Source organism: Zootoca vivipara, chromosome 2 (assembly GCF_963506605.1).
Source record: "Zootoca vivipara chromosome 2, rZooViv1.1, whole genome shotgun sequence".
Lineage (NCBI taxonomy): Eukaryota > Metazoa > Chordata > Lepidosauria > Squamata > Lacertidae > Zootoca > Zootoca vivipara.
In genome coordinates, this window is record NC_083277.1 from 59689102 (window position 1) to 59707503 (window position 18402).

Below are 18402 nucleotides of genomic sequence, written 5' to 3' on the forward strand. Positions count from 1 at the left end.
CATGAGGCACTCAGCCTTTCATTGCAAATGTTATCTTAATATTGCAAAACATGCATGTTTTCTCCTCCCTGCTATTTTGGTTGACTCATGTACTAATTCATACAATAGATGAGTGAAATAGCAACTACAATTTTCTCTTTATAGTGTTCAGCATTTGCAACTCATAGTACAACAAACCCGAAAATCCTGAAATATAAGCACACACTTCAACTATAAATGTTGCCTACAATCCAAGGTAGCAAAAGATATGCAAAATATATTCCAGAAGCTGTCAATTCTTCATGCAGCCTTTTTATAAAAAGAATGAAGACTAACAAAAAATGACTGTGCTGTAGTCACTGTGTTCAATGAGACTTGCTTCTGAACTAGAGACACGTGTTTAGGATTACAGCCTCAGTTTCAAGATTTCCACTAGATTTATGACAGTCACTCTGAGCTGACAGAACAAGATTTGGGGAACATTGTACAAGTTTGGATGCTGCTTGGATGCAATGAGGGTTAAACTATATATTTATTTTGCACATGGATGAACAAGATTTGAGCAAATATCAGACACTTCAGAATCAATAATATTTCATTGCAGATTTCATATACTTGTTGTCTATATTTTTCATGCATGCACAATACCACAATTGCTTTTTTGTATACATGGTACAATAAAAAACTTAACTGTAACCATGCTTCCCACTTCCGCTGCTTGTTTCCCTGACTGCTTCAGAGGTTATTTTTAAAGAGACAGTGGATTGGATTCTGACAAATTTACACGATACTCTGCTGGAGGGAAAGGATTTTCACCCAGCACATTCTTAATCTGTGTGCTCTCCAGAGCTTCCCCAGAGAGAATGGGGATTCTCTGGAACAGTAGGTTGGGTTTGACCTCTGCTGGAGCAGAGTCCTAGCACAAATAAAGAGAGCCCTTCCATTAATAGGAGGGCAACTCTGGATAAATGAGCTTTGTTTGTTTGTTTATATGGAATTTTTTTAAAAAACCGTCTTAAGGACATTGTCCTTTAAAGTGATTGGATTATACAGTATTTGTATTCACATGCGTGTTGAGAGAGGCTTGCCTCAAGTGCACTTCGACAGTTGAGATCATTCTTTAAAAGAGCCTTCCCTATCCAAATCCTAAATGTGGAGTATGCACACACTTGAAGAGAAACTCCATACACTTACATGAGTCTTCAGGGGAAGCCCTATTACCCAGAACATTGTATACGCTCAGGCTTCATTGTCAAACTTTTACCTCACAGTGTTTGAAACTTTCTGCCCAGAGTTGTTGTTTTTGCTGGAAACTAAAAAAAAAAAACCTGATATCATTTCCCCTGCATTAATGTAATTGTTTTCAGCTATGGGCTCCATTCCACTTGGGTGTTTGTTTTGAGAGTGTTGTAGAAGTTCTGTCAAGCTGCCTCAGAGAAGCCTAGAGGTACCTTTAGCAAACCACATGATTGACCCACTGGGAGCTTTGAGGACTGTGCATATTTTGCATTTATAATAATACATGTCCCTCAGTCATGAGGCTGCTATGATCAGGTCAGAAATCATGAAGATTAGGAAGGTATGTGTGCATATGTGTATATGTATATGTATGGAGTATACACACACACACACTCTACACACACACACACACAGAGAGAGAGAGACAGACAGACAGACAAATGTATGGCAACTCTTAGGTCAGTGGTGACAAACCTGTGGCACACGTGCCAGAGAGGGCACTCAGAGCCCTTTCTGTGGGCACACACACTGTCACCCCAGCAGGGCTGCAGCTTCTGTGCTGGGGGGGGGGGAGGAGAGGAGGGCTCGTGTACAAGCAGCAGTGGAGGTGGGGATCTCTCAGAAGTGGAGTGGAGGCTCCGGACTGAGAGATCCCCGCCACCATTCCTGCTTGCACGCAATTAGGAGCAGGAGCAGGCAGCTCAGCTGAGGAGCGCCTGGCTGCCTTAGGTGGTGCAGGGGCTCTGATGCAGCTTCCGGGCTGCCTCCACCTTCCCCAACCCCAGCAACTATTCAGCCTGGCTGCCTTCACGGGGTTGCAGAGGATCTGATGCGGAAATGGGGGGGTTCCTTGAGGGGAGTGCAGCCACGAACCCCTCACTGGAAAGTTTGACGGAGCCTGCACCTCCCCAGCTGAGCAGCCCTGATCTAGCTCCTATTCCCATGCAAGCAGCAACACTGCCTAGTGGAGCAGCCTGATCCCACTCCTACTTGCCTGCAAGCAGGAGCAGGTGGGGGGTGGCGGCGGCATCCCTTGCCTGCTCATTTGCCGCCCAGCCAGCCTTCCCTCACTAGGAAAACGGCGCTCAAAACGGCGCTCAAAACGGAAGTTATACTCAGAACAGTGCACGTTCAGCTTCCAAAAAAAGTTCCAAAACCGGAACACTGTTTTCTGGGTTTGAAGTGTTCAGGTTCCAAGTAGTTCGAGAACTAAGCTGTTCGAAAACTGAGGTACCACTGTACAGTGGTACCTCTGGTTGCGAACGGGATCCGTTCCGGAGGCCCGTTTGCAACATGAAAAGGCCGCATCCTGAAGTGCCGCATCTGCACACATGCATGATGCGATTTAGCGCTTCTGCACGTGCGCTGAACCCAGACATAACCCGTTCCAGGACTTCTGGGTTTGGCGCGTCCGTAACCTGAAAAGACAAAACCCGCAGCAGACGTAACATGAGGTATGACTGTATTTATTCCCCCCCCCCCCCCCGGTGGTGATTTTCTTGAGTCAAAATGAGAGTACCCCTAAACTTTTTTAAGGCAAAAAGCACTGAGTTAAACAATAAAATTAGATATCATTGGAAAGATAATTTAATGAAGAATGTAGTGCAATCACTTTTATGAAGGATTATTTATTACAGCAGCAGTCATAAAGAAGAAACGTGAAACAAACAGAAAAAATGAGATATACAGGTTAAATTGCCTTGTTGGCACTTTGCGATAAATAAGTGGGTTTTGGGTTGCAATTTGGGCACTCTGGCTCTAAAAGGTTCGCTATTACTGCTATAGGTAGTAATCAACTTTTACTCAGTGGACCCATTGAAATTAACCAACCTACCTTAGTCATGTTGAATATAATCCTATTTTTCTGAAAGGAAGAGAACACTTAATGGGAAGATGTTTATATGATATAAATGATCTTCAGACTAAGAGTAGACTTGAGAGGGGATATGATAGTCATATTCACATACCTAAAGCAGTGTTTCCCAACCTTGTACCTCCAGATGTTTTTGGACTACAACTCCCACCATCCCTAGCTAGCAAGACCAGTGGTCAGGAATTATGGGAATTGTAATCCAAAAACATCTGGAGGCACAAGGTTGGGAAACACTGACCTAAAGAGCTGTTGCATGGAGGATGCGGCAGGTCTGTTTTCTCCTGCTCCGGAGAGTAGGACACTGAACCAGTGGATTCTAGTTACAAGGAAGGAGATTCTGACTAAACATCAGAAAGAACTTTGACCGTATGAGCTGTTCCACAGTGGAACCAACTCCCATGAGAGGTGGTGGACTCTCCTCCTTTGGAGGCATCTATGCAGACATTGGATGGCCACCTGTCATGTATTATCTAGTTGAGATTCCTGCATTGCAGAGAGTTGGAAGAGATGACCCTCAGGGTCCCTTCCAACTGTGATTCTATGAAATATTAGATAGCCACCCAAGCTGGCAAGAACTAGACATTCATAGCACATGAATCAAGGGGCTTTGATGGAAAATTTATATGTGACTCTGGGATACTGGGCTGCCTGGGGCTTCTTCGAGAGGAAGACTGGGATATAAATCCAGTAAATAAATAAATAAAATACTCTTACTTTAAATACTGATGTTTGAATTACCGGTAGGTTGGTTACTCCAAATTAGCTACTCTGCTTTGCAGGTTTTCAACTAAACAGCAGGGCGCTCTTGTTTACCAGTGTTCTATTCATAAACTTGGCACAAATTATCTTTGTGGTCTTGTCAGCTTTTTCATATATTACACAGAAGCAGGCAAAGGAGATTCAAGAGTAGCATACACATTCTGGGTAACTAATTCGCCAGCTGCTCCTGGTTTTACAGAACCCATTTCATGTAGGTCTCACAAAAGAAGAAGCTGAAAATAAGGATTAAACCTATCTTAAACTTCTGCTTTCTTTTATAGCTACATACCATATTGATTTTGCCGAAACAGTAATGGGGTTAGAAGTGAGTTTCATCTAGTTTTATTAATGTGGACTTTTTTTTAATGGTTCGTGACAAATATTCTAATTGCTCAGGTTTTAAAATAACAGGCTGGTCCCTGCCAGACAGTGCCTTGGATTATAGCAGGCTTTAAGCATAACGTGCTCAGTCCATTTGTCAATCCAGCTATTGTGTAGCCCATTGCAAAGAATTCTCTCTATGAAGTCCAGCAAGATTCCTTGGAAGAGGCCCAGGATAAACTAACCAGAGAGGCCCTCCCCCCTGGTGTCTGAAAGTGTCCTCAGATATCAAATTTATATCAATCACAGGAAGTCTTGGCAATCAAACCAGTCACTTTCCCCCCTCACATCTGGAAGTTAAAAAAAAAAGCTGCTCTAAAGGTCACAGGCATCATGGGTAGGGCATGGATTGAGGGCCATAGAAAACATGGGAAAGGAAGAATAAAACTAGATTTCCACCTTTTTTGAAATAGTTATTTTTAAATGACCTGGAACATAGCCAAACTACACAACCTCCCCCCCCCCCGCCCCTCGGTTTACGTTTGGTGCTGAATGAAATGCGGCTGAAGATTTTGTTCTGGAATGCTACATCTCTTTTGAGGGGTTATTAGTACTTTTCCCTGTTTTGCTGGGAATAATATTTTTATAGCAGGATGGATTCAGAGATAGAGTGTGCTGCCTTACTTAGTGCTGTTTATAACTAGTAGTTAGGTTGTGTGTTGTTCTAAATTTCCCCAATCTGCTCTTTTAACTTCCTCACAGATTGCTTTACTCCTGAACTTTTTAATCACTCCTAACTGAACTGATATGGGTGCATGTTAATGGATGTTTGTGGCTTTTCTTTCCTGCATATCTTGAGCATTTAACCTAGAAAATCTTGAGCATTTAACCTAGAAAAATGTAGGAAACACTTCATCTTAGTCTTTTCCTCCAGCCCTTCAAACAAGAGCTTGGGGAAGGTTGTAAAAACAGAACCTTTCCCATTTGATCCACAGGTATTCCTTACATTGGACAAAGAAACTAGTGCACTGAAAGCTATAAAACCTCAGATGCCTGTCTTGAAAACCAGTTCCATATGAATGGGAATTAAAAATAGCATTAGGTTAATATGCGTCTCTACTAAAAGGGGAATGCAGAACCATAGCCTTGAACTGTGTGCTTTGGTGGGATGATAGTAAAGAGAATAAATAGTTCTAATTGCAGCCATACAGATCTGTTTTGACACACATTCTGGTGCAAATAATGGTTTTCATTTGTTGACTGACTTAATTCAAACATGCAGGTTACCTGTTCTTCAGGCATGGAATAGATAAAATTGAATTTTAGCTTTTGGCTTCAAGGATTTATGGCTGTTAAAATTATTAAGTTCTCTAAAAAATCAAGTTCTTTTGCTGCTTATCATTGCAATCCAGAATTACAAAGCATATTAAAATACCAATAAAATAAAATTAAGCCAAATGATAGTGTCAGGAAATTAGTAAGTCTTAAACATCAGTAGACCAATCCTAATAAAACAGTCCTAGAATAACAACAACAACAGAGACCACTGCAGTAAAAATATCTCATATTTTTTCCTAGTGTCTGTGTGTTTGGGGGCGACGGCGTGTTGGCAGGTTTCACTTTGGAATGTTTTCTGTAAACTTGATGCCATCACCAAAGTGAATTGTCTATACTGTCCTGCAACTATTTTGTTAAGAGCGGTAGACTGGGGAACCGGGTTCGCTTCTCCGCTCCTCCATATGCAGCTGCTGGGTGACCTTGGGCTAGTCACACTTCTCTGAAGTCTCTCAGCCCCACTCACCTCACAGAGTGTTTGTTGTGGGGGAGGAAGGGAAAGGAGAATGTTAGCCGCTTTGAGACTCCTTCAGGTAGTGATAAAGTGGGATATCAAATCCAAACTCTCCTCCTCCTCCTCCTCCTCCTCTAACCATTACATTCCTAGCTTGTTTTAACATGGGATATGTGAAGTACTGGCAGAGCAACATACATTCGCTAATCAGTGCAGGGCTGAGAAGCTGTGAAGCCCTTCCTAGGTTTAAAAATGTACTTTGATGCAGGAATAGAAACTTACCTGCAATAGAATAGAAACTGCTGCTGCTGCTGCTGCTGCTGCTGCTGCTGCTGCGGTTTAATTATTGCATTTTCCTACAACTGCCAGGAATTGGACAGCATTTGGTACAATTTGAAGACAAAAAAATTCAAGGGCAATCCCATGTGAAGTACAGTGCAATAGTTTACCCCCAGCTATAAAGACATGGATATCTGTAAAAAGGACCTTGTTCTTCTGAAAGAGACTTGACTAGATACTGGATGTTCCTGAATAAAACTTATTACTGGCCCACAGCCAGCATCAAGTGGTTCACGAGGATCATAAAAGTGAACTTAGGAGCATTTTCTGCCAGCAAACATAGCTAACGTTAACATATTCATAATCTCTTCCCAGAGCCACTGGAGTTGTCCCACCATCCTGTTTGGATTCACTCTCCATGTTGGCATCTGGTGTGTCAAATGCAATTGATATCATCCCCATAATGCCAGGCATCCAGGAGCAGCGATAGTTCCATGAGCACCCCTTGCTACAAACTGGCCCAAGCCACTTCTAATGCACACCTTGCGTTCTTTTCCCATTTTGGATTTCATTTTAAATTTTGTCCACTGAAAATAGTTTTAAGACTTCATTTAAAACCACAGCGAGATGCCTGCCTACCAGATCCCAAAATAAAAATGGAGCATTAGTATCAAAAGTTGCCGAAAAATCCAGAAATACCATCCAGGCCCAAAAGTAGCCTGAAGCTTTATTAAAATAGATGGAGGAGGGTCTGAAGGAGTGAGCCACAACTTCCTGCTAAATCATAAGTTGAAGAATGGAAAACTTTGCAGGACTGAAAACTTGGAGACTGGCCAGTAATTGCTAAGGTCTTCTAGATATACCCTGCATCATCTGAAATTTCAAGATCAGTAGCAAAAGGTTCTTAAATATAGCGTAGCAATTTCTTTGGACACTGGTGGTGCTTCATTGAAGCCTGTGCCTCTGGATAGGAGAATCCATGAGAGCTCTCTTCAGCATATTTTTTCATATCATAGTATAAATAGCTGTATACTCTGCAGAGTCTCTTTCCCCTTGTCCATCACACGTGTCTGTAAAGGGCACATTATATATGAAGAAGCTTAAAGAGGACTAGGGAAAGCATATTATATACAACAGTACATGCATTCCTGTGTGCAATGTAAATGGAAAAAATATTGCCACTTTCCCAGTAGCAAGGCTGTATCTGAAAGTACATCTCAGTTTCTTGCCAGTTTGGCAGTTTTTAGCATAGAGAAATAAATGTGCTCGTTTTCTTCCTTCCCGAGTTGGGTGATGTCTCTTATTTCAGACTCAGCGGCTCCAAAGTGACCCTCATTTTGAAATCCTCATGTGGCAAATCTCTCCCTTTCATTCTCCTAGTTGCCTACTCTGTGGAGCATAATATTCTATGGGGACGAATGTGTGTTTGCAAATTTTAAAGGCATACTAATTAGCCAAGTCTTCTCTTTAAAAGGGTTTATGTGGAAATACAAGAAAAATAAAAGGCCTAGTATTGGCCATAAGGTACTAAATGTAGTTGATACTAAACCTTTCATTTTTGGTTCCTGCATTCATTTATTAATCCTTGTAAAAAGGTAAAGGGGCTCCTGACCATCAGGTCCAGTCGTGTCCGACTCTGGGGTTGCGGCGCTCATCTCCTCTATAGGCCGAGGGAGCCGGCGTTTGTCCGCAGACAGCCTCCGGGTCATGTGGCCAGCATGACAAAGCTGCTTCTGGCGAACCAGAGCAGCGCACTGAAGCGCCGTTTACCTTCCTGCACTTTGATGTGCTTTCGAACTGCTAGGTGGGCAGGAGCTGGGACTGAGCAATGGGAGCTCACCCCGTTGCAGGGATTCGAACCGCCGACCTTCTGATCAGCAAGCCCTAGACTGTGGTTTATCCCACAGCACCACCTGGGTCCCTTATTAATCCTTGTAGATGATATTTAAAACCATCTTTAGGTGAAGACAGGAGTTTGTATGGATTTTGCCCATGTTGTCCCACCTTTTTCAGGCTGTGATACTTGGTGCCTCTACTTCAGTTCTTTTAATTTTGTTGGCAGCTGCTACAATAAGACCTATTGTTTAGTTTTCATCATAGGGGTGTTTCATTTGATTCAGTTCTAGATGTGTGGTAAATAGCTGTAGCATCCATGTGTTTATATGTACAAGCAAAGTAACAATGGCCAGTCTTCAGTGGTTCAGCTTTACTTTTAATTTGTCCATAAGCCATATTTTTTATTGGAATGGTTCCAAGTCTAATGCAATCCTTAGTCTCTAAGCTATATTCTGGAAGGCTAATGGAATAGTAAAACCTTCTTAAAGATAGTTAAATGTGTTGCGGTGTCCTCGGGGTAGCTTCTCCACTAAAGATGTGTTCTTTCCCACCCTGTAGAGGTATCTCATTAAGGTACCCACTAGTGTCATTATTAAGTTTTCATGTGTTTCTCAGTTTTGATGCTAATCTTTATGCATGTGTTTAATTCTGTTTTTGCAGCACCAATGTGGTCATGAATTATTCAGAAATCGAGTCTAAGGTTCGAGAAGCAACCAACGATGATCCGTGGGGACCTTCAGGGCAACTCATGGGAGAGATTGCCAAGTAAGTGATAATTTGACTCAGCAGTGAAGGAAGGTACATCTTTATGCAGAAATACATGTAAAAATTGTTCCTGCTTCACCACTTCTGAAGAATAAATGAGATGGAGAGATCAGTATTAATGGTACTCGGAATGATGGCCACAAGCAACTGTTTATTAAAACCTATTTTCACGAAGCATTGTAACTTGTAGGAGATAAGATTTCCTTCGGGTAGGGGTCTAGCAAAGCATTTTTTAGAAATACAAAATTAGGAAGTTGGTGCTCCTTCATAAATGCTTTCTCAAGAAGGGCAAATGAATGGCATGATGGGCTAAGATAACAAGGAACTTCTAGTTCTTCATTATTTCCGTTGTTTGGGGGGGGGGAGAGACCTTATCGGCATTGCTAATCTAGTGAGTAATTCTATATATGAAATGCTTTTGTACAAATGTCAGTAGGTAGCTCTGTATTTGGGAATGAAACTCTAATTTAGAGCAAGTCTGCCACCTGCTGTCAAATGCAGGCCTAGCAGACTTTTCCTGAAAACAGCTAATTCCTCCTTTTGCCTTTCTTTTGTTTTTAGGGCTACCTTTATGTATGAACAGTTTCCGGAACTTATGAACATGCTTTGGACACGAATGCTGAAAGACAACAAAAAGAACTGGCGGAGAGTTTATAAAGTATGTATATAAAATTACTTTTTATGAGCTTCTTCAAGGTTTAATTTTGTTCTAAATATGGCACTTACTGAATGCTTTAATTTTACAACAGTGCCCTATTGTAATTAATTCAGTTTTGTGCTATCATTAACATAATATCCATGCTAAATTTCACAGGTTTCTGGATCCTTTGTGTGCAGTTAGTACAAGCTTGATTTTAACCAAGTTGATTTTTCCAGTGTTATGTTTTTAGATAAGAAGTCTCTGTTGAAAAACAGTGATTTTCTTGGTTTTTCTCTACAAAGACTCTTTAATGAATGCCTTCCAGCAATTTTTATTTTTATTACTGCTTTAAATACCGAATAGAGGTTTGTCTGTAATTTGATCTTTTAAAACTGGGAAATAACCCTTTTACTGGCCTACTAGTGAGACCCTCATTTTGATATTTGTTCTGAATGTCTCTTTTGCAACTCAATTTACATTTGAAGCAATCTGGAAATGAACACATACACTTACCACCAATACATTTCACACATTGTACTGGACTCCCCTCAATGCACAACTTTGCTAATTACATTTTATCTTGTAACTAACTGAAGAGAAAGCCAGTTACTTGTTCACCATAAAGTATTTGTTCCCTTGTGTTCTTTCAGCTGCATTTTCAATTAAATTCAGCATATGCATAATGATACATCCCCCCCCCCCGTTTCCTATAGCATTGAAAAGGGCCTTAAGACTTAAAATATTGTACACTGAATGTATTTAATTCTCAGGCAAGGTTATCCCCCCGCCCCGGTAGGTTTTACCTTATAGTAATTGTTTTCCCTGCAGCATAATATAAATTAATTTTTAATGCTATCATACATAGGATTTAACATTCTTAAGGATACTTGAAATTTATCTACTGGTTTCAGATCGTTGCCATTTATAAACATGCATCTATTGGCATCCAAATGACTTATTTATGTATGATTTCGAAATCAAGGGAAAGCCTGGAAATTGGAGGAAGTTCACAAACTTAAAATACTTTTCAACTTTATTTTTGTTTTGAAGTTTGTTTAAATTTACCTGAAAATAGTGAGTTTCATACATCAACACATTTCCTGCAGAAAGCTACATAGATAAATTGCCATAAAAATGCTTTTAAATGGAAAACACTTGGGAATAAGGCAATTGCAAAAAAAGAGAGAGAGACACAAAAGAAAATTGTTTCATTCTGTAGAGTTCAGGGTGTTTTTTTCTTTCCTCCTCCTTCGTCTTAAATTGCCTTAACCATAATTTCCCCCTCCTGGAGAACATTCTTCAGGCAAATAACTTATGATTTAATGTTCTACATTTTTTGTCTTAGTGAGTAAATGCAGTTTTAAATTTGTCCACTGTATTATGAGTGGTTCTTGCTTCAAGGAGCAACAATCTTCAAGGTGGCTTATTTAAATGGGAACAAATCCTGCTTTTGTTTACTAATTTTTGTGCATTTAGGCTTCTCTTTTTATTGCAGTTAAAAATACTGATGGCTTTTGTTCATGCAATAATAAGGTGCTTTGTATTTTTATAGTCTCTGCTGCTCCTATCTTACCTCATAAGGAACGGATCAGAGCGTGTTGTTACAAGTGCCAGAGAACACATTTATGATTTGCGATCCCTGGAAAATTACCACTTTGTAGGTGAGCGATAGAAAAATCTTATAAGCAAATTAAAACAGTAGTTGGAGTTGTCAGTCACCTGAACCAGCTTAGAAGCTTCCCCGCTCTAATTAGAATGTGACTGTTGCCGGTTGTGTGAAGAGTGCAGAATTCAAGACGTGGGACCCTAGAGTATTAATTAGTGAAGACAAGAACTTGCAGAAAAGACTGGCTAATAACAACAGAACCAACACAACATGAGTGTTCGGGTTTATATTAAAATATGCACTAGAGACTGGTCCCCTGTGGTGTGTGTAAAGGAATAGCTTTAATCATATGGGAAGAAAAGGTTAGAGCTCCAAAACATACACATCTGTTTGAAGCTGGGGTTTTTCCCCCTCCCACCAAATAATATTTACAGTGGAAAGGCAGCAAGGCCAGTGTGTGTTCTGAATAAGAAAGAGGCTTAGAGAAGTGAAGCAAATTTTAGTTTGTAGTGCACTCGGGCTGACAGCATTTTTAAAATACAGTTTTGAAGCAAGACAGAAATATAGCAATTAGTATTTTCAATAAAAACTTCCTGCCCATAAAGGTTGAGAGAGGAGGTTGCTTTAAATGGGTTAAAATTGACAGAAAATGTGTTTCTGTTTTTGAATCTTTTTAAATATTTTTAGTAGGATCATCAGCTTTTAAGAAGCTTCCTCAGTTGACATTGTTTTCAAATGCTACCCCTTAGATTAAGATGAAATGTTGGTTATAAAAAAAATTGTGCTGTTCACTCATTACAGAGAATTGCTTTGGAATACCATAACCTTAAAATATTTTGTGTTCTTTTTATATCTAATTTTTTCCAGGGTACTTAATGCCTGAGGTTAACTGCTTCTACTAAATTGCTTCTTTTTTATATACGCTCACACAGATGAGAATGGCAAGGACCAAGGTATAAATATACGTCAGAAGGTGAAAGAAATGGTAGAATTTGCCCAGGACGATGATAGACTTCGTGAAGAGAGGAAAAAGGCAAAGAAAAACAAAGATAAATACATTGGGGTTTCTTCAGACAATGCTGGAGGATTCAGATACAGTGAGTACACCACTGTAATCAGTAGTTGGCATATTGCACTGTTAGCTTGGTTTTGTGGATATGCTATAATAAATACATGTTCTTAAAAAATATATGAGTGCCATCACCAATCTACATAGGTGTCATTATCTGAAGGAAGTAGACCTTCATATGACTGAACAGTGAGGGGGGATTAGCAGATTAAATTTACAGCCTTTCCTTCAGATTGCAGAAGATGGAGAAAAGGGGAAGCAGGATTTGCTGAGAGACTAGCTCCTTTCAGCTCCTCTCTGTGAACTGTTTCCACCAAAACGGGTCCTTATTGGAACTTCGTAACGTTAAGAAGCAGTGCCTGAGTTTATGTTTTTCCTTCTCTCTCCCAATCTGATTCTTTTTGTGTTGTGTCTTTTTGGATTATAATCCCAAGGGCAGGGGCTGTCTTGCTTTTATTGATCTGAAAGCTTTTTCATTGAGGAGGGAAGTAAAAAAGTTAGACACAGAGAGAAGTAACCTTAGCTCATAGCATAGAGGAGACAGTAAGTACCTATTTTTCCATGTATAAGACGCCCCTTTGTATAAGACAACCCCAATTTTTTTGAACCCAGAATTAAATCAATATTTTTAGGTTGCCAAAGTTGTTCAGCTTTTGGGGGGCAATAGCACTCAAAGTTGTTGATCGCCCTGCCAAAAACCGTATATGAGACGACCCCCCCATTTTTGAGTCAAAAAATGGAAGAAAAGAATTGTCTTATACACAGAAAAATACAGTATATAGTGGAAGAGGTTTGTATTAAGATTCCTTTCAAAATCCCTACAGTTAGCTAGATAAGGATAAGCTTATTGGATTCTTTGGCAACGCAGATTGTTTGTATCCAAACAGTGATTAGCTTCGGACTCTCCTAACAGTTGCTACTGCTGTCGAGTGCTTTGGACTGCAAACAAAGCTGTCTTCTCCCACCCCACACTACTCAAGGGACCACTTCTCCATTATGCTCTCCTATGTGGCTCAGATGTCTCTGTGAATAAGACAATTACGTAGGCAAGCTGGCCATGTGGATCATTCCTATTTGTTGTTGTGACACATATGCACATACACATACTTTGTAGCACATGGGGTTGCACCAGGGGGAATACTTTTTTCAGGGCTAAGTGTGTGGGGGGAGTGTAAAAATGTCTGGAATTATTCAGCGTTGTGTGTGGAACAATATTGATCTCGAAACTGCAGATAATGTTTGTCTAACATTATAAGGCAACACTTTTGAACTAGTTTCCCCTGAGGCCTGATTCTTATATTTACCATTGCATCATGGGAGCTGCTTCTGTGTGGGCCAGTCCCATCCCCAAAAAGCTCGTGTTCCAACCACAATGAACAAGAGTGACAGATTATGTTGAAAGTCTTTGGCCTTTGGCTGTGGGAAGAAGAACCCATTGGAATCCTTCCTTATCTTGTAAAACCCCAATATAGGATATTTGAATAGGAGGTCAGAAGGGGGGGGGTTGCCCAATGTGTTGTAGAGTATTTGAGTTACAGGTGTCTGTCTGCTAGCCATAAGTTGTGGGGATCTACTCCCTGCAGTGAACTCCATCTCTTACAGAAAAACTCGGTCCTTTCAAGGTAGCTGAACCATAGAAGCTTGCTTATACATATTCTGGGTTATACAACCCTCATTGCAACCCATTTCTCTATAGGACTCTGATGCCATGGTACAGTGGGGGTGTTATTAATAGAAAATGCATAGAAATGTAAATGCATAGAAATTTTGAAAATGCATAGAAATTTAAAATCTACAATGGAATGTTTTTAAAAAAACACAGGAAACCCAAAACGATAAAATTTAGCGGAGTAAGGCTGATCAGCTAGTTGAAAATACAATAATTTCACATAGCTGGGCAAATAAACGTCTTAAACTGGAACTATAAAGAATACAATGTCAGGCGTACCTTCCTCAGAGGGGAACTGAGACTTGACGTGCCACCCCAGAAGCAACCTGCATAATATCCTCCTTCTATAAAGGGAGCATAGCTTGGGGATGTCCTGCTGTTGGGCTTTCCTTGGGCATCTTGTTGGCCACTGTGAGAAGAGGATGACAGACTAGATGGGCCAATGGCCTGCTCCAGGAACTTCTTATATTCTACCATCCATAAAGAGGTTTCCCACTTATGTGAATGGTGTAGCCTTGCACCTGGGATTCCTAATGTGCTTTGAATCAGCTGGGTTGCTTATGTATAAACTAGAGTGGGGTTTGCATATGTGTTATCAGGGTGAACTCACTATATGCACCATCACGGTTAGGAGTAGGATACTCCTGATTTGAGTGGGTCACTGTGTGCAGGATAGTCCCTCTGAGAAGTTAGGTAGGTGGATGTCATGAATCACCATGGCTCAGATAATGGGAGCATTAACACAGAAGGCGAAACATAGAATCATGGCGTTGGAAAGGACGAGTCATCTAGCCCAACCCCCTGCAATGCAGGAATCTTTTTGTTCAGTGTGGGGTTCGAACACACAGCCCTCAGGTTGAGTCTCATGCTCTACCAACTGAGCTATCTCACCAAGATGCCCCATCTGTATTTACACATCTGTAATATTTCTTTAGAATATTTGGTAAGCTAAGCCTTTGTTTTATTTAGGAATTTGATTAATGCAGGAGGATTTGTAATGAAATAGTTTTAAAGCTTCAATATATTAGCTCTTAAGGTACTTTTTAATAAGAAGTGCACACAGAAGATAAATTGATGATTAAAATTCCTTATGGGATTCATTGAATCATAGAATTTTAGAGTTGGAAGGGATCCCAAGGGTCATCTAGTCCAGCTCTCTCTGGTGCAGGAATCCTGCTAAGCTTTGCAAATGTGCTAGCAGTTTTATTGCTGCACCAATTGAGACACTGTTTAAAAGACAATTGAGCAATGCTGCCGTCTCATACTCTTACTTAGCAGCTAGTTGGGAGTACTCTGTTCTCGGCATTGTGAAGCAAATTTCGTTTAGGTGGCAAATTTTTGGTGTCGATACAATGTTGAGAAATCAATGTGTCCCTAGTAACCCATAAGGGGATAAGATGCTGCATTTTCCTTAATAGATTTAAAGAGCCTTTAAAATTGGCAATTGAGGCTAGACATATTGCCAGCTGTTTTCACACTTGTCTTGCAGGGTTTGGTACAACCTTCTGTATTCATGAGGTTTTGAAACATATCTCTGAAAGGTTTCCAGTTTTCTACGGCAGCCTGGCTAGAAAACAAATCAGGTTCATTTCTCACAAGTTGCTCATAAAGCCAGGGTTCATTTCTTTCGGCGAGGGAAGCCTTTTAGCCTGCTCCTACAATGTCTGGTCTTATTCTGAACTTCAATACCTTGCCTTACAATTCATCAACATTTTTTGAATACATTTTGGGCCAATTAACTGTTGGCATAACATGCTTTCTCTTGGTAATAATATTGCTGCAGCATCATGAAAGTTTCTGTTTGCTTTGAAAACTGTTAAAGGTCTGTTGACAAGAATTAGCGGCATTTTTGGTTAAATCTCCCCCCCCCCTTTAATATTTACTATCTACCTATATTATTTAGATGAAAGATACGATACTGAGCCAAAGTCCAAGTGGGATGAAGAATGGGATAAAAACAAAGGCGGATTTCCATTCAGTGATAAGTTAGGTGAGCTGAGTGATAAAATTGGGAGCACAATTGATGACACCATCAGCAAGTTCCGGAGGAAAGACAGAGAGGATTCTCCAGAAAGATGCAGGTACTTACTTATTTTTACATTGTTGCTGCACTGATTGTCCTTTTCATAACCTCTTTTTAGCTTTTCCCAGTTTCTTTCCTGTAATTGTGGGATAAGTATGAAATCCTGAAAATGTTGGTTTTCATCTTTTAAGCATTAGAGTCCTTATAGCTATGGAAGAATAAGCTGAAAACATATGGGCTGGCTTCCCCATGTGGTTTAAGCATCTAAAAAAAGGAATGGGTACCATTGTGATTTCTTCACTTAGCATTGTGCCATCTCTTCTTCAGGGCCCCATGCTGTTTTATAAATTAAATTTAAGCACACTCATAGCTTGGAAATTTGTAGACCGTTATCTAAACGAAAGGGTTCCTTCTGCCCACGGAAGAGCCTTTGACCTAGTGGAGACTTACAAGGGAATTCAGCAATAAAAGATTTGCCTGTTTATCCCTACAAGTCCCTGCACCTCCTCCCATGTAGTCCCCCAACCACCTGCTATGCATTAGGAGGAGTAAGAGGGAAATCAGCAAAAATAATCTTCCCTCCTTCCGTCAGTGTGAGCATTCCATGAATACAATTCTGCATATGGATTTTTTTAGATCCCACCCCTTTGTGTCCTAGGACACTTCTTTTAGCCAATGAGAATAATAGTTAAGCACATGGTTGTATTTTTTTTTGTGAATTTTTCTGGTCATAGCCTTGTAGATTTTGTAGCACAGAATTTAAGATTTCCTTCTTGTAGGTAATTTGTTGGAAAATCTAGTCTTTCAGTGGCCAAAGTACCAAGAAGAAATTGCAATGAACTCAATGAAAATCTGGCTCTCATCTGAGTCAGCTAGAAGATCTGCAGCCTCCCTGGTAATCCAAGTTTTTAAGATGTCCAAGAGACCCTATAAATCACAAGAGATAGGATTTAGTTTGGATTCTGTTGTTCTTCTACCTCTTTTACATGTGCATACCTCTACAGTTGGCACCGTTATTTCAGTAATAAGGGGTGTGACCATTCCTTGCAGGCGGGCACAACACAAAGCAGGCAATATAGAACAACTTGAAGTGGACAACACATTACATGAGACATCCCAAATCTATGTAGCCCACAACAATTTTAATTGCCTTCTGGAGTTTGCTAGCCTACACTTGTAAGGCTAATCAGGACCCTGTTGAATAGCTTATTAAAATTCCAATCATCTTGGCTTTCATTTAAAAATAAAGAAATCACTTTCAGATTGTTGCATTTTAAAAAATGGCAAAAACTCTGGGGAAGTTTTCCGTAGAGAAGCTGTATGTTCTAACCCAGAAAAAAGCTTTCATTTGTCTCAACTGTAAAAGGTAAAGGGAACCCTGACCATTAGGTCCAGTTGTGACGACTCTGCGTTGCGGCACTCATCTCGCGTTATTGGCTGAGGGAGCTGGCGTACAGCTTCCAGGTCATGTGGCCAGCATGACAAAGCCGCTTCTGGCAAACCAGAGCAACACATGGAAACACCGTTAACCTTCCCGCTGTAGCGGTACCTATTTATCTACTTGCACTTTGACGTGCTTTCGAACTGCTGTAGTAGGGGCCTAATTTTTTCTTTAGCAGGAAAATGGAGTGAAGGGGTATCTTGGGTTTTTTAGATTATTAAGAGTGTACGGAGGAAAAGAGCTTACCTTTTTTGTTTTGAATGTGTCCAAGTCATAAAAGTAGAAAGATAGAACATTTTGCTACTTTCTCTTAGCTTAAAGAAATGGCTGCTTACTTTTCAGCTAACCTTTTCATAAAGTACAGTGGACACTTGTTTATGAGATCATTAAATGCACTCTACATTAAAAGGAAAACATTTTGGAGGTTTTGCCTGCTGTGCAAACTCCAATAGTTGATCTGTTCAACAAGTGGATTGAACTTTATCGTCAGTAGATCAAACTGATACTTAATAGTTTCTGATATTGCTGTGGAAGCCTTTACACAAATCTCATCTGGATGAGATTAAAGCAGTAGGAGCTCTCATATATTTAATATTTTTCACAACAGCATGTTGGAAAAAAATTCATTAAGGTGCTAAAGTTGTACTTCTTTCCAGTGGGTTTTTTCTTTTTCTTTTGAAAGGTGAATTGATCTTGAGAGGGGAATTTAGCAGTGTATTAAATGTTAAACCAGATGTATCAAATCAGACTAAATCTACAATATATCCCACTCCGTTCTGAATCTTTATATGATGTGTGGAGATTTTTAAATGGCAACACACACAATTATTTGGGCCCTTTTTCCTGTTTCCATGGCTATATTTTTGTTTCTCTAACAAAATATAAGACAGCATATTTTCATTTTACATGGAAATTTGAGGAATATACTCTCACATGATGGATATTTTTTAGCTTTTGCTTACTATAGCAGGGTATAGTACAAAGTGCAGGAGTGAAAATAACTCTTGTCTTCACTCCCCCCCTCCCCACCCACAGAAAAATTGAACTTCATTTGAACATTTATTCAACATAATCTGAGAAAAAACTAACAATGTTTTGTAACATTATGCTTCTT

General features: G+C 40.1%; 1 protein-coding gene across 2 annotated transcripts in view; it reads left to right on the plus strand.

Moving 5' to 3' along the window:
- CLINT1 (clathrin interactor 1) overlaps positions 1-18402 on the plus strand; it is a 67391-nt gene that overhangs the window by 26130 nt on the left and 22859 nt on the right. For both annotated transcript variants that reach the window (XM_035105762.2, XM_035105764.2), the window contains exons 2-6: positions 8736-8840; positions 9402-9498; positions 11033-11141; positions 12019-12183; positions 15728-15905. In XM_035105762.2, the coding sequence (XP_034961653.1) occupies positions 8736-8840; positions 9402-9498; positions 11033-11141; positions 12019-12183; positions 15728-15905 (654 nt within the window). The remainder of the gene's footprint in view (positions 1-8735; positions 8841-9401; positions 9499-11032; positions 11142-12018; positions 12184-15727; positions 15906-18402) is intronic.